Below are 17076 nucleotides of genomic sequence, written 5' to 3'. Positions count from 1 at the left end.
CCGGGTTCAAGTACGGAGGGAAATACAAAACCAGCGCGGGAAGCAGTAGTTGAAATCCTGCCTCCTATTGTCATAGGGTGACTGTATCAACAGTCATCCAGTCAGAGGAGGAGGCGGGATCCTAGAACTAGAAGACTGTTCTGCGCTTAGATACGTCAGAGATCCGGGCGAGCCGAAAATCTGACCGAAGTCCTGGAAAAGCAGCTGCTTCAGGTAGCGTCTGCCTGCCCTCACTACTGCTTCACAGACACACTCTGCACGTGTGACTTGAGCGATATTGAAAACGGACGTCCACCACACATGCGCTGGGTGTGTTTGTACACTGCCTGCTGCACTGCTACCAGAGTGGCACAGCCTCAGACCACCAGTCTCCTTTCAATCTCTTTCTCCTTCTTCCGAGACTGGTGGTGCTACGCCACATACGCCCTCATGCAGGAACCACGCCTGCATGCTTCCATTTGTCTGCCTATTTTAGTTGCTAGTAACACTACCCAATTTAACGTGATATAATAGCAATCTGATCAGGGTATGTGCTGCACCAAGTCTGGTCTTTAGGTACAGCATCTAGGCAGACAAGAGTGTGAAGCACTTGGAAATACTCTAGCTGCTGCAGGATATTCAAATCATCACAGGACTCAGTTGTAGTGATTCAATGAAATGGGAACATAAGAAAACTCAACGTGTTGCTAGTCAGAAGGCTAATACACTTTGGTACTCTTCATTTTGTTGACAGTGTAATCCATCGCACAATCCCTATAAATCTTCAAGAATATCTTCGTGCATGTGTGTGAGTGATTGAATGGATTCAGCAATCATTGCTTGTTTGTCCTAAACAAGTTGATTTGTGAAGGCAGCTGACTACTGTCTGTGATTGTGGGAGACTTAGGAAACTTAGGACGAGCTGCGCGGATGATCGAAGTGACTGTGTGTATTTTAAAATTGTCTGCCATTCTTATATGCTTATGGACAAACCACATATATACATAGTCTGTACATGGTCAAGAACTAGTGAGCATGACGCAACCTAGTTTAAATTGAGTGGGTTAGCTTGGGTGAGAGCTTATGGGTAGGCATGGACACAGGAGAAGGCTGATTGAGAAGAGGATGCTTCATTGAAGGAGAGCATAGAGTAGATGGACATCTATTTGTTCTAATGAATCATTGACAGGAGTGTAGGTGGGTGCTGTAATATCAAGTCCCAGGCAAGGAGAGTTAGCATAGTGAGTGCTTCTGGTAGCCACTGAGTCATGGCATTACTCTGTGCTTGGAATAATTCAATTTCAATGTGGATGCTCCTGAATCTGCATGCATCACAAAGTACCATTTTGCCTTGATTTGGGAGTAAATATCCCTGATGAAGGGCAGAAAGGAGAGTATTTCGATGTTCATATAATCCTGGCAAATGTTACATGGATGTGACGTGTTTGTATATACCGCCTTCAAGCTGTATGCAGTTTTCTGTACTTGTTTGTATTTGTTGAAAGTTTTTTTTCATAGATTCCCGTCAAAAACTGAGAATACGGTCAGATAAATTCGAGCCACATCCTTTTTCTGTACAAACTGGGTAATTGCTCAAGATGATGTGTTTGGATTATGGGAACAGCGGAAACTTGGCCTGAGTTCTGGTCAGAGTTTTCCCTCCTTTAAAAAGATGGACTACTGGTCCCAATTCCCACAGAACAGAAACATCAATTTGATGACATAAAACAATACAGCATGAGAATTTCATCAGAAATCTTGCACAACTGATAATGTTGCAGAAAGCCTAAAAAAACATTCTTAGTGGGCAAATTGAAGAAAGCAGTATATTGCAACATAGAAACACGACACCAAGCCTAGCAGCTGCTTTTCTCGTATTGTGTATGTTTAGGGAAACTTTCTCAAAAAAACTGAAGGCCATAATTCAAACTGAGATCACAGATGACAACAGATGTTGCACAGACCCTGCTATATGTGATGTTTTTTCGGCTCTGCTTCTTGTTACTGATGCCTGTGAATGTTGGCAGCTTTTTTGGTAGACCTTTGCTGCTACTTAAAGCTGTAGTGTTAGCTAGGGGCTGGCCAGGCTCTAGTGTTGTGTTTGTGTAGAGCTCGCGTTTAGTCTCTCATCAGAACAGCGTGTAATTGCCAGGCAGCACACATTCTAGGCTGGTAGTGCAAGCGGAAAGACACCCAGGTAGGGAGTAACTGTGACACATATTATAAGCGGTCTCATTCTGCAATTTCTGGCACACAGCAGATTTATTTGGACGCCTGAATACTGCAGCCAAGATCCCAACAACTACAAATAGTATCCGCTCAGATGCCTTATTACTCAGTGGCCAGCCTCCAGCCTAAGAGCATGGAGTAACCAGGATGGGGAATCTATTTAGAACTTTACCCCCAGTCCACCCATGGTAACATTTAGATAGGATTGTGGAAGCCATGTTGCTTAGAAGTTTGTTCAAGAAGACTGCTGGCAAGTTGGTTTGATTAACGAGGGTTCGGAAAGCCACAGGATTGCACCCAGGGTTATTTAAGACCATTTGTCCGTTCCACAATGAGCGTGCAAATATACATTCTTAATATGGCACTTGCGTTGAGCACAGTGGGATGGGAGGAGACAACTGCTGAACCTTCAGGGACGGCAGATTAGTATGCTCATTCTTGATGTACAATCCCATGTGTCACTCCAGTAATAACAAGTCGTATCCTCCAGCTTTTTTATAGCATTGTTACCAAGCATTGGTAAAGCCAATAAGTCCTGCCTATGGAAGAGCTATTGACTTTGCCAATGTGTTTTATCCATGTTGTACACCAACGTAGCTGCTGTTCAGCATGGCTAAAAGTTAGTGGAATAGAGGAGAATGACAAAAAGTGGAGTAGAGTTGTGAAGAGTGGACTAGACAGTGAAGCAGAGTGTAGTAGAGTGTCCTAGAATGAAGTGGAGTGTCATGGATTGAAGTAGAGTGGACTAGTGTGGAGTGTCGTAGAGTGAAGTTCTTATAGAGTGACATACACTAGTGTGTCGTAGAGTGAAGTAGAGTTGAGTGGAGTAGAGTGGCCTAGAGTGAAGTGGCAAAGACAGGAGTGGCACATAGTGACGTAGAGTGTTGAAAAGTGTAGTAGAGGGTCATATAATGCAGTGGCATAAAGTTTGTAGAATGGTGTAGCGCAGAGTGTCGTGGAGTTGAGTAAAGTAGAGTGCTATAGAGTGGAAGGGCATCCAGTGGAGAGTCCGTAGAGTGGAAGTTTTTGTTGGCAGCTGAATTTATTTCAATTGCAAAATTGTCTTATGTAAAATGTTTTGGTAGATGTGTTCATTAGGTATTACTTTAAAATGCATCTACAATTTTAGAGCATGAAGTATTAGATTTAAGAGACTCTTGATTTATGATTAAAGCGGTTATAAAGATTGCTGGAGTAGCTACCACTCTTTGATTCTTTTAGACAGAACTATGAGTGGTTCAATTGAGGAAGAAATTTGAGTTTGGTAAAAAATCTTTGGGCAAACCACAATATAAATTGAGAAATTAGGAAATGTGGTAACCTACCTCAGAAGGGGACAAAAGCTTATGGATAGCTTGTATTTATGTATGTCATCATGTCAACTCCATAGCATGTTCTTCCTTAGACCGATCTAGGGGTATATTACTAAAAGGTGGTTTTCATATGAAAACACTTTGCGGCTAATTATGAGTCCGGTGGTCCATGGACTGCCAGACTCATGGGGGCACGGCGTTGGCAGTCTTCTGACTACCCTATTACACCTAGAGCGGTCAGGCTGTCCTGGGACCATCACAACCGCCAGGGGTCAGAGATCCCTCCCAGTGGCATGGCAGTCTTGAGTCTGCAATACGCAGCGGTCCCGATAAGCACATTATGAGTTTCCTCTCCGCTACAGTTTTCAGGGCGGTTTCACCTCTATTAAAACCGTGGCAGAGAGGAAACAAATTGGGCCCTACAGGCACTTCCTTGTGCCTCTGGGCCTGAGGATGCATACAGGGGAAGGGGGGGGGGGGGTGCATGCTATGCCCCCCTGTGTGCATGCACTCTAGTACCTGAAATGCATGGACCGCAGCACTCGATGCCATGCAGGTATTGATTTTGATGTTCCCATTGTAGTACCTATTTCATAGGAACGCCGAAGAATCACCCGCCAGACCAGGAAAAAACTCTTAATCTGGCGGGCGGTTCAAACACAGGTTTGGTGGTGCGGGAGCGGGTGGTTGTGGGAGTGGGGCAGTCCTGCTCTCGCACTGCCAAAGTCGGAATCAGGCCCTTTGTATTTTGATTAAACTCTAATAAGTTTCACAGTCTGAAGTGTTCGCTGTACTTTTCCCTACTCTGACAATTGTCTACATTATATTTTATTGTAAATTTTTAGACTAACAGGCATTTTGTGCCAGTACCATTACCTGTCATAAACTTAAAACTGTTTATTCTGAAATTAGCATACATAGCATACATATACATACATCTACATATAAGAGAGTGGGCGTATTCAATGACATCTCTGCTGTCTGACAATCTAGCATATAAATATAAGATCTCTACTATTGTGCTTGAGATGAAGGAATTGCCAACTCGCAGATCCTTTTAACCCCCCATGACCACCCTTTTGTGCCAGCATCTAGAATAATATGTAGCCCTCACATCGGTGAATGAAGACTCATTGGCAACGGGTCTCTACGCTTCGTGTAATGCTTAATAGCCATGGAGTGTCTAATATATATCAAACTGTGTGTGAGGATACTTGGGCCCAAACAAATCTCAGAAAGAGGTGCTTCATTTATCGTTGAAGTGACTTTCTTGGCACAGGAATATTTATGTGAGACTGAAACAAATAGCTGTGCTCCTCAAGTGATGCCTCTATTTTTCCCAACTGTATATTTTATATGTATTTGTAATATTTATGTATTTTACAAGTTCACTCAATAATTATACAAATGTATTCAATAATCCTAATAACTAGTCATCATACAGTGCTTAATACCACTGTTTACACCATTTGAAGCACTTTAAGTAACAAGTGTTGATATATCCTAATTTAATAGCATTTCATTTACAAGAGCATTTCTTGAAGGAGATACGGTAAGCAGCCAAATATATGTTAATAAATCCTATACTTCCCACTTATGATTGTGATGTTACCACAAAAAGCTTAACATTTCATCCTTGTACTATAAATGCATTATGCGACCCTGTGTTTTTGTTGACCCTCACATACCCTATTGGTGTTATGCTTTATCATGTGGTCTCCTCCTTGTCCCTATGAACCAAAACGGTCTCTACCATATTCCAGAGAGCTCTTTTGATTTGTAACTCTAGACTGGGTCTACTTTAATTACTGATAAAAAATACCTAGAGATCCCTTTATTCCGTTACCTCTGGTATGGTAAAAGAAAACTAGTCGTTCTTAGGTGTCAGGGAAAAGTGTCGACCTCGAACCTGCAGAAGCGAAACCCCGTCGCGTCCTGCTGCCAGCCGCCTCAAGAACCCATAGGACCTGTCCTGACTTCAAAAGAAAAGACTCTGTCTCCAATGAACACCGAATTTGTTCACCAACAGACTCCAGCTCCAGCAAGATCCACAATTCTGCACCACTCTATGTGACGCACACGGCCCGAGTTCGAGTGGCCTAACACCAACAGGAGATCTCCTCAGCAATCATGATCTGAGGTCCGGTGACCCCTATCCTGCCTCAACCCTCCAGCCAAGGCCTGCAGCCTCAAAACGGAAGGTCCCCCCAAACCGCGACCAGGAACTGGCAAGAAGATCCGACCCAAAAAAGCACCCCTGCACCCGACACCCCACGGCCTTGGATGGCCCCACCGATGGTGACTAACCATCCCCCAGCATCCTAACTTACATCTCCAAGTTGTGGTTGCACCCAGAAGACCTTCGTCCCCGGGCCTGCGGTGTGTTTGCAACCCGGGGACTCCCCATTGAAAGCTACAGGGCACCCAATGCAAAACAGCACTCTGCACCCGGCCGCCCCAGTGCTGCTGAGAGTTCACCTTTTGTGCTGGCTTGAACCTCCATTTGCCCTGAGCTTAATCTAGGAGCTTTGCTCCCACAACACAGTGGCCTGGTAGTTAGCAGCCACCAACTGGAGGCCCCCTAGCCCCCATTGGATAACTTTGGGCCTCAGCACTCTGCACCTGACCGCCCTAGTGCCGCTGAGGGTGTAACAAGAGTGCATCCTTGACCCTGAGGGACCGCTAGGTCTACTCCCAGAATACCAACTCCCACAACCGAATACTTACCTTTGAACTGATAACCCTATTTTCCTCCATAGGATAACATTGATTGTTTTTCTGTGAAAAGTTTCTAAGTGTGGAGTTGGAATATCTAAGAAACCCTTTAAAACTGTAACTAAATAACAAAAACGCTTTTACTTACCTGTTTACAGGAAATGTCCCAGTGCAGTATCCAGGTATACTGCACTGTGTAAAACAAGTAATCTGTAAAGTAATCTACTTGACATTGTACTAAAAAGCCAATACAAAGTATATGTACAGTATATCAAAAGCATTGAATTATTAGTAACTCTACTGTAATCAAATCAAAGTGCATATACAATTGCAATTCAAACTGTTTAAAAACTGCATTACTACTGTAAAGTACTTATTGCTTACATGTGCCAGGCTTGCTTGGTTCTAGAAAATAAAATAACTAAAAGAATATTTTTATAGAAAAACAATTGGTCTGAAGTTCAGTCTTTGAGTGTGTGCTATCATGTGCTGATTGAGTGTGTACAACAAAGGCTTAATACTACCCTCTGATACAGCCTTACCTCTCAACCACACTACCACAAATAAAGAGTAAGATGCTATCTACTTGTACCTCTGCCTACATTTGTGGTTCCACTGGACTCTGTGCACACTATACCTCATTTTGGTGTAGTATATACAGAGCCAGCTTCCTACAACTTGGGGTTAGAAAATAAGTTTAATTAACTCTGAGATCTCTCTAAGATACATACGAGGTAACCACGATAAAGGAGACGCTCTGGATAATTGTCAAATGAATACGAGCTTACCCTGGTCCACGTGGGCAGATAGGGTTATTCTTGTTATTTACACACTTCCATTTTCACACATCTGCACACAAGTTCAATTTGAAACCTATCCTCCCGTGTGTTGGGTTTCTTGGTCAAATGATTGCACTACCCCGAACCTGAGCTCTTTCTCTATGAAAAATCTTTAGTGAAGAATCTGGTGCCAAATCACCAAAATAAAGTATTCTTATTTATTGCAGATTGAAATTGTGTTTATTTCCCTTTGCTCACCAATGATCTGCCCAAATTTCTGACTGTGAAGTTCGTCTTTAGAGAAAAAAAAGTGATTTAGGCCACTGTCAACCCTTGAGGGAAAACAGACAGCCCTATTCTAATTAGCTATACTAGTTTCTTGTAATTTGTGTATAGTTGTTTTACCAATATCGATCTATGTGTCCACCATTTTCATTTTTATTAATGCCTCTGTAAGTAAGAAGTCATTCTATGGGATTTCTCAACTCCTTTGATGTCCCATTTACTGAAACATCTCTATCACGTCATCCTGAGAGGTCTTGTGTGTTTCATCTATGCAAGAACACTATCAACACGTGAATCTCCTTAAGAACATCCTCCAAGTTGTAATTAGCGCACTAATCAGCACTTAAGTTCCTAGCCGTGTTCTGCTGAATGAAAAGGCCTCCTAGAGTAACCTTCTCTCTCTCTACAGGTATGGGGCCCATCCACATGAACGAAATTGAATGCACAGGCTTTGAGAAATCCATCACAGACTGCAGATTTAATACCCAGTCACTGGGCTGCAACCACGAGGAAGATGCATCTGTGAAGTGCAACATCCCCGCCATGGGATTCCAGAAGCAGGTAAGCGTAGCCAGAATGAAGACTGTCGGGTAAACTAATGACTTTAAATAAACTTCGGAGCTTAGAAATGTAATTTTACTAGGGTTAGGTCTCCCAAATGCTGTACCATACTTCTCTAGCTTCATAAAAGGCAGGACTGTTGTGCTGCTTAGGAAAAAAAGATATGTATAAGTTAACTTATGTTAATGCATTTTTATTGCCCATATCCTTAAAAAACTGGGGCCCAAAATTGAAGCTCCATATTTGCTAAGAATGGCATTCTGATGATGTCAGCGGCTGTGCTCGGATAAAAAATGCCTTTTTAGCTAGCAAAACAACAAGCATTGCACCGCTGTGCAAAGGCTAGCCAGCTGGACTCCGTGTGACATTCGTAATCAAGGTACATGCTCCAGGACAATTCTATGCAATGACAACCATCCAAGAGTAAAATGCATAAATTATGTAATTCCATAAAAAGTGCACTGTATCCATTTATATATTGGAATGGCATTTGATATTCAGCTTGTCAATTGTTTGAAATAGGTTGATTTGGAGCTAAGATTTCTTGATACAGCAGGTCAATGTACGTAGAAGATTTGGCTTTGTGTGAAATCCCAGAGGTGTGTGTGCTGTTCCTGCTACGTTCTTCCCCCTCTGTCGTTCAATTTACATGGATTTGCACAGGAAAGTGGATTAATATCAGGCACGACCTATGCAGGTAAGAGCGGTGAGGCTGGGGGGCTGGGAGGCGGGGTGGGGGGGTAGATTTTGACAGACAACGAGGGAAAATGTATTATTTATTTAATTTTCCCTCGTGGTCGTCTGTCGAATCTCCCCCAACCCGGTCCCACCACTCTTACCTGGATGGGCTACTGCTGATTAATACTGTCATTAGTGTTGCTTTGTACCAGGTAGCACCACTTTGTGTCATGCAAGCACCCTCACAAACACCCAGTAACTGATATTTTGTATTTTCCTTCTGTGGTTCTTTTGGTCTTCATCAGGTTTTCATTTTTTCAATTGTTTTTGTTTTGAAAGCAAAATCAAGATCATTTTAAATGTGAGCTGTATTTTGAAAGAGAATGTGCAGACCTTTCATAATGACTTCACGCCCAGATATAATCATCTTGTTTAAGCTCAGTGTCAGGTGTCTATGGTGTATAAATTAGATGGTTGTATGGGGTCACCTTTTCAGCAGTCCTCCAGCTGGTAGTAAGAAAACCATATGAACATTATAAAAGTTTTTTAGTAGGGAGTGTAATTAAAATCTAATAAATGCTGAAAAGTGTACTGATAATGATGATAAATGGGAGAGGGCCAAGTTTTGAAAATGCACAATTCTATGTATGTTCAGAAAGCTGGCTATGTTGTTGAAAGGTGCAGGGCCAACTCGGTAATGTATTTACAACAGGTGCATTCCTCTCTAAATTAGGAACGTTTATCCAAACAATACCAGTAAACATTCCTTTTTAGGCTCAAATGCACCCTTTCCAAACTTCTGCCTTCGCATAATCATATCTCCAAAAGATCATATGGAAATGAGTTTTTTCAATGCATACTAATATGAAGTACATTCTGCATTCTGGCCATGGTGATGCCCCAAGCACCTGGGCACGGATCCTCATTCATGATTGAAATTATCAACTTTATACCACATCTATTGTCTGAGTTGACAACATGGACTTCCGGTGCCACAATTCGTCAATACCTGATTCAATAGTTTAACTTGCCAGAGCTCACAGCATCCAGAAAGCCAACAGCCAAAAATGTCTCTTTGCAATTCATTGGTTCAGTTTGTTTTTGCTTGTCACAGCTTCCCAGCATTTTGTCATGCAGCAGTCAATATACTACAACTTAAAAGAGACCCAAACCCACATTATTGCTGTAGTCACATCATTCCTCTCCTTCAAACTGACCATAAAAATACACTGATGAGAGACATGGGAAATGTACACTTAATAATCAGTCTTCCACAACCTGCCTAAATGCACAAAGTGCACTGAATCAAAGTTGTGTCAGTGTTCAAATACAAGACACACCTAATCACCATGCAGAAGCCTTTTTAAAATAGCTGTTTATAGCGCGGACATGACCCTTGTGGGTATCAGAGCGCTTTACAGAATTACAGAGTGCCGAGTTGTAAAAGTGGTAGTAACATATTCCTTCTAAGTTCACTAACAGTCGAATAGCATGGTTACATCGTTAACAGCGACATAATTTCATAGTTCATCCACTGCAAATACCAGGCATAGTTGAGAAGCAAGAGGGTAACAGCGATATTGCACGGAGGAGCGCATTAGGTAGCCAGAGAGAGTTAGCCCCAGATTTGGTCGGAACAGGGTGAAGACCTTTCTCTTTTGGGAAAAACATTTTTCTCGTAAAGGGAAAAAATGTGCATTCTCACAGGGGCTCATATTGTTATCGCTGTGTGGTGTTCTACGTTATGGAGGACTTTGCACATCTGGAATATGAGCCAGCTGTGAATAAGTACTACAGATTCATGAACAACTAAGGTATATTAAATAGGAGGTAGGCCGTGCTTTATTAAAGTTCTTCTGCCACATTTGTTGCCAAATAAGATTATCAGTTTTAGAAAAATATTTGTAAACCAGATTCGAGTGTAGGGTGTACAAAGATAAAGAACCATATGACATTCGAAACATATTGGTACACTTTTAAATTATTTTGTCACTTTTTGTCCAAATAAGTCATTTTAGCAATACCAACGGTTTGGGTTTCTCAACAAAAAAGTTTTTGTGGCATAGCAGCAACATGGTGCACAATTGTGAACAAAATTAGATACATGTAAGAGTTTTGTGAGGGTAGGTGATTCTTTTGCCAATATATTTTTGCAAACACGATCAAAATTATTTCTTAAAATCATTATTAGACCAGTACAATTGACAAAACTGCCATAACATGGCCTAAAATAAACTCATGAAACATCCTGCCAATGCATAGAATTACAATTCAGGGAGCGTGTTATTTTACTAAATTCACCATGATGAAGAAATTGTAAACAACATGAAATTAGCCCATAACTGGCATTTGTTCGAATGGCAAATCCGCATCAAATTGCTTTTGATTTTACTATGGAACAGAGAATCTAACATTCCTCTTCTTCTCCACACATATGGATGAGTTTAGGGGATTGCTCAGAGCTGCTTGCCTGTAGATCAAACTGTGACCCCCACGTTTTGTATCTGCTTCCGTTTGAGTCTTTCAACTTTTTCTGATTTCAATACTTACAGAATGATCGTGATGAGTGATCACCCCTTGTGAAGAGTTGGAAAATGGGAATATCTTTAAGTGTTGACAGTTAGATGTAAATTGAGTTGGAATAGAAACTTTACAGATGTCATTGATGATGTAAGCAAATTGCTAATTCCCATTTGAGCAGAGTTATTTAAACCTTTGGAGAGAGTGCGCTTTGGAAATCTAAATGCAGGCGATCGAATAAATTTCCTTTTCCTCCGGAGCCCATTGATGACTTCTGACAATTGGCTCGAGGCTCTGTTGGTATGGGGCCAAGCAAGCTCCTGGTACATATTTCGGAATAGTTAATGCGAGAGCATTGTCTGATTGAATTCAACATCTGTATCTTATCACATCTTTAAGAGTCGTGGATTTAATCAACGGAAAGCTGCTTCGGACGTGCGCATTGATGTAACTAAATACTTCTTTTCCTTCGTTTAGTAATTTGATATCAGATTAGCCAAATGCTGGTGGTTTCTGCTTCCAGTCTGGGATTGACATCCTAGTTTGTTTGCAAAGCTTGTGGGCAGTGTGGTCATTATGGTTAAGTCGGACAATGTGTTACATGTAAAGGTCTGTTCTGGTAACATTGATGTAGTTATAGTGACTGCTTGAACCCTAACATGATGAACCAGGCTATGAATCGCTAGATAGAGAAGATTAGTTCTCCTAATTGCTGCTTCCTCCTGTTCAAACAAAATGGATCTCCCTAGGAACTTTCTTGGACCGTAGTACCCCTTTTGGTGGTGTAAATGGGCGAAAGGATCCTTTAAGAGACATCTATTAGGTTGTTTATATGGGAGAATGTAAGGAAGTCAATTTGGAGGTTAACTTTTGTGTTTACTATAGTACCCCACTCGAGATTTAAATACGCTAATAAGCCCATTTAACCCATAAAACATAATGAGATCTAAATTCACACCTAATATCAATACTGTTAATGAAGCTTTTAATCCTTGAGGTGCATTAGTAAATATAATAATGGAATAAAAATGCAGAATGATAACAATAACCAATTACTATGACTTGCATTTTGACTCAATGGTCATCAGTGTTTTATTAATGATAACCAATATGGTGACTCGCTAAATGAACAATATAGCAATTTCAGATAAATCGGATGGAAAACGGGAAAAAATTAACATTCTATGAATAAATGAATTAAAGTAAGAAATGCCAGATGATTCACTGTGAATAATAACAGCAGAAGCAATTAAGCCGAAAAATTTGTGTAGGCTGTGATTATGGCGAATAGCTACTGGTGACTGTTTCCACCATCCACCAGTGTGTGTGTGGGCTTCCGGCATGGTGGTTAGAACCATCTCTTGCCGCCCTTTCAGAATTGCATTCTCATAAAAAAAAAAAAATTAAATTCGCTCATACGATTTTGAGAAGAAATTCTGTTAAAATGATCATGACATTGTATATTCTGATGGGATTATATAATATAATCAACCAACCTGAGCATACATTTATCCGAGAAATCATTTGTTTCAGAGATAAACATAGGTTCATTATTTTGATAAATGCAGGAAATATAACTGCTTGGACTCTCATTATGAGTTCCCTGAGAATACTGATGCAGTATTCCCCTCGTATGGCTGCCAGAGGCGGGAATTGGTAACTGCGAGGTGTCAGTATTCCGAGTAGTATCCTGAAAAAGTGTAAACTACCTGGGGAATCAGAGTTTCAGCTTCACATTCCTTGTGGTAATTTCTTATTTTCTGGTGGTTTTCCCCCACACATTTTTTTAGGTGGTTACTGATGAAACATCTGTCTTGATTGCAGATTTACTGCATTACTTCCAGCATCGCAACTGCTGGTTATGTATATTCCTCTGATTTCGGGGGAAAGTGCAAAATTCAGTGTAGAGTTGCCAATTACAATTTTCGCATATATGGAGGAAAACTGTTTTCTCTGAGTTGAGTTCTTGCTCCAGAACTGTAAGGAATTTCGTTTACCATTCGAAATTGTGCCGCTCTTAGGGGTCTACACTTTTCTATGTCCTATTGTGTTCGTGCAACAGTCCTGTGTGCCCCTAAGTGTTGCCCTCAAGTGCTCCCCGTTTGTTGCCAGGCCTCCTATCTCGCTCAGCTTTACTCTTCCCAGGTCTGCTCCGACTCCTCCTTTCATCGGACTGCTCAGGCCCTACAGCGGCACAGACTCCAGTCGGCGGTCTAGCTCCGCTCTACCCACGTGCCATGCTCTTTCCCTCAGTTCTACCCGCAAGAAAACTGACAGGAAAAATAATCACAACAAACCTGTTGAGAGTTAAAAAAAGAACAATATATAAGAAGAGTTTACAGGAAGATGACGGATGTAAGCAGAGATTCAAAACCATTGAGAAGGGCTTAGAGTCAAGGCCATAAGCAAAAATGAAATGTTATAATATGTTAACCTTCATAGGTCTGTCTATTATTTATGGCTTTGATGCACTTGATTTACAAATCTGTCCAATGTATGGCTTCTAAATTATTTTTTAAAGTACTTTCTTCCTTCACTGTTGTTACAAAACATCCTCCAATCCTGCCAGATGTGCACTCAAAGCTGGAACGAAATAATGTGGATAAAAAGAGAGATCCAATTTAAGATTTGCAGAAAATTTGTGGAGGCCTGTGACTAATTACTCCTTTTTATGTAACAACGGTGAGGGGCATATATAAACTAGAAAATAGTTTTTCTAACCCAAATTGTTATTCTTTTTCTTCTGCCTGTCTACAGGTGCGTTTAAGTGGGGGCCGCACACCGAATGAGGGCCGCGTAGAGGTCCTGATGCAGCAGAATGGCACCATGAGGTGGGGGACAATCTGCAGTGATGGCTGGGGAACCATGGAAGCCATGATCGTGTGCCGCCAGTTGGGGCTGGGATTCGCCAGCCATGCATTCCAGGTATGTGCCTTAAACAAAACAAAATGCCAAGAGATTACACTGAACCCGATTCACAAAAAAGGTGTACATCTTTTCCAGGTGCTCTTACGTATGGGTGTAAATTTATGACGCTTGGCAAACATTTCCAGGACTTCAGTTGCCGCTTTCCAAGTGACGTACAAGTGAAGTTATGTGACATATGATATTTCTTCAATGCTGAGTAGTGCACACAGCATAACTCCTGATTGAGTGGAATGCAACTCGCTGTGCAGATATACATTTGTTTCTCTTTTTCTCTCCATGGAAAAAGTACATTTCTCCTTGGAGAAACTCTTGACACAGAATACCCACGAATTCTCATAATGTTTCATTCTCCCTCCCACCATGAAAGGTGAGTTACTCCATCCCGTCCCTTGAGTACATCTCCAACCATTTCGAGGGTGGGGAAGGGTCAGAGAGGAGTTTTTGAACGCTGAATGTTCATGAGTTTGAGCATATTCATAAATTTTTGCGGTAATTAATGCCACAAATATCCCACTGACCATGCTTTCCTACTGCATAATTGTACAGGGTTGTGTCATGCAATTAGGCAGTAGTAAAACCAATAAGGCTTGCCGGGCATCCAATTGTGGATGTCGCGCAGGTGTAAATGGAGGAAAGGTCACCTATACACATAACTTTATACCTGTAAATACCTTGCAGGTGTAAATAGAGGATATGACACCCATAAACAAAGCTTTAAACCCATAAATACCTTTTCGAATAATGCTCCTTATGTCGTTAACCTCTGTATCTGGTAAGTGTAGGCCACTGTTTTGGGGCCAGGTCTGAAGTTATTTCAGATTTAACAAATGTGGAAATTTTCCACTTGGAAAAGGGTACCTTGTTAGTATAAAACAGAATTTTAAAATGGATGTATGACGTTATAACGCATACTATTACTCCGCAGACCATTACAACGCGACTTTTACTCCGCATACCGTTACAACGCATAGCGCCTTGGGGCGCTGGATAGTGGTAAGTATAATTTACTATTCTAACTCCAGTCCCCGTGGACCCTAGGGAAGGTGTTGGATAGTAAATTATACTTATTCCCTATCCTAGAGCGCCCCCCAGCGCAATGCGTTGTAATGGTATGCGGAGTAAAAGTCGCGTTGTAATGGTAGTGCGGAGTAAAAAATCCGTTGTAACGGGTGTATACCTTTTAAAATACGGTCTTCCTTCACTGTTGTACAGAATATCCCCCATACCTACATTCCATCAAATATAAGTAGAGCATGACGGACCTTCTGGCCTAATATGTAAAATATGGTGGGATCTTGAAGTGATAGATTTGGCATAACAAAGAAGGTCGATGCACTTCAGGACAGGCATTGACAAGTCAAACACCTTAAATTATTTAAACATGAATTTCAAGGGCTCCCTCTGCTCACATATCCCCAAAATCATGAAAAAAGCAATGCATACCAAATGTGCCATGAGGATGAAGATCACTGGATACAAATATGCCTCACTTGCATTTTTAATTCCTACTAAAATATTTGTAAAACTTTGCTACAGTGAAAAAATATACCAAAAACATTTGCCTTCTGTATACAGTGCCGCCATGAAAAAGCATTTAAGGTGTGATGATTCCACATACTTTTGACTTATGAAATAGTGTTTCATGCATTGCACAGTGCGATCTCAAAAGAAACCGCCATGAAAGACCAAACAAACAATAGCCATGAGATGAGAGGGTATTACTCCTGTGAGGTGGAACCAAAGCCCCCACTGTAGAGCTCCTTCTGTGTGGCCTTGTGTTTGGACTGACATTTATCTGACTTGATAAAAATCCAACTTCACTGGGACAGTATATATCTCATCAATAAATAACTCTCAATTACAAGTGTGTCTCTGTAAGAGTGTGTCTTATTACACCAAAATCCTCGTGTCCCAGTGTTTATCAGACATGTTCCTTAAATACATTGTGGCAGGTGTGACCTGCTGAAATTTATTTGGAGAAAACTGAGGGACTCTGTGGTTAACTGCCATACTAATATGTCTTGTCTGTGCGTTAACAGTAACAAATGCACATACCCGCAACATCTGGGCCACTTGTTATGAGATTCTTGGTAAATATTGAAGAATTTGTAACAAAAGGTCTTGCAGCTCATTGCGCTGTCAAGCTAGACCTAAAAGTGTGTGGGTATTTTTTCATGCCATCTCACAGATATACAAAGTGGAGCAAGGGCCCCTTCAATTGTAGAGGCCCACCTGCATCTCTGAGACTACATGTGCATTTGATATTCCCCAAGCAATACTATGGAAGTATTGCTTGTGATTCACTACTGTCTGTTTCCTAAGACTTTGGCGCATTCTCTTGCCGCCCTCAAACATTGTGTGATGTAGTGTAGTGGTTGCCATGTTCCAGATGGCGTGTGTTTGAATGGGTTTGCAGCCCAAGAAAAAAGAGCCTGTTTTTATGTTTTGCCAGCTCTGTAATTCTCCTACACATCACAGAAGTAGTTGCGGCTGTCCAACATAACCAGGATTAAGATCAGCTGTTGTTAATGGCAGCATGTCAAAAACGTTAAATTATTTAAACATGAATTTCAAGGACTCCCTTTGCTCACATATCCCTAAAAACATGAAAAAAGCAATGCATACCAAATGTGCCATGAGGATGAAGTTCACTGGATACCAAAGGCTTTGCTCATGCACATCTGTAATGATTGTACCTTTTTTTTTTTTTTTTTTTAGAAAATGAAATGAGGTGTTTCTTCCAACATTAAATATCAATACAAAACTCCTTGATGAGTCTTTGCTGTCTTTTTAACTGTTGTATACATTGGAAGAGAAAGTGTAATATCTTTCCTCAATCATGGATACACATTGGGTCTGAGGAATATTAGTTCAAACTGCTTTCCTTATAGGGGTGCCCCATACAATCATCTTTTATGTCTCCTGTCAACATATCATTTAATATGTCTTTTGAGGCATGCAAATGTATGTCAGTGGTATTGACCAAGTTAGTGAAGATTGTCTACATGGGTTCAGTGTCTCCAGAAAATCTTTAGGACTTAGGTGATACATGTTCTTTCCGTGTGTCTGACCGACATGATTCAAGAAAC

At 41.1% G+C, this 17076-nt stretch overlaps 1 protein-coding gene across 1 annotated transcript in view; it reads left to right on the top strand.

Annotated features, from left to right (window-relative positions):
* Positions 1 to 17076, top strand: part of LOXL2 (lysyl oxidase like 2) — a 443363-nt gene that overhangs the window by 292402 nt on the left and 133885 nt on the right. Inside the window, exons 7-8 of the mRNA XM_078666555.1 lie at positions 7710 to 7861; positions 13817 to 13984. Coding sequence (XP_078522681.1) covers positions 7710 to 7861; positions 13817 to 13984 — 320 coding nt within the window. The remainder of the gene's footprint in view (positions 1 to 7709; positions 7862 to 13816; positions 13985 to 17076) is intronic.

The sequence above is a fragment of the Lissotriton helveticus genome, chromosome 11 (genome assembly GCF_964261635.1).
Source record: "Lissotriton helveticus chromosome 11, aLisHel1.1, whole genome shotgun sequence".
In the NCBI taxonomy this organism is placed as follows: Eukaryota; Metazoa; Chordata; class Amphibia; order Caudata; family Salamandridae; genus Lissotriton; species Lissotriton helveticus.
This window is presented reverse-complemented; position numbering and strand designations above follow the sequence as displayed.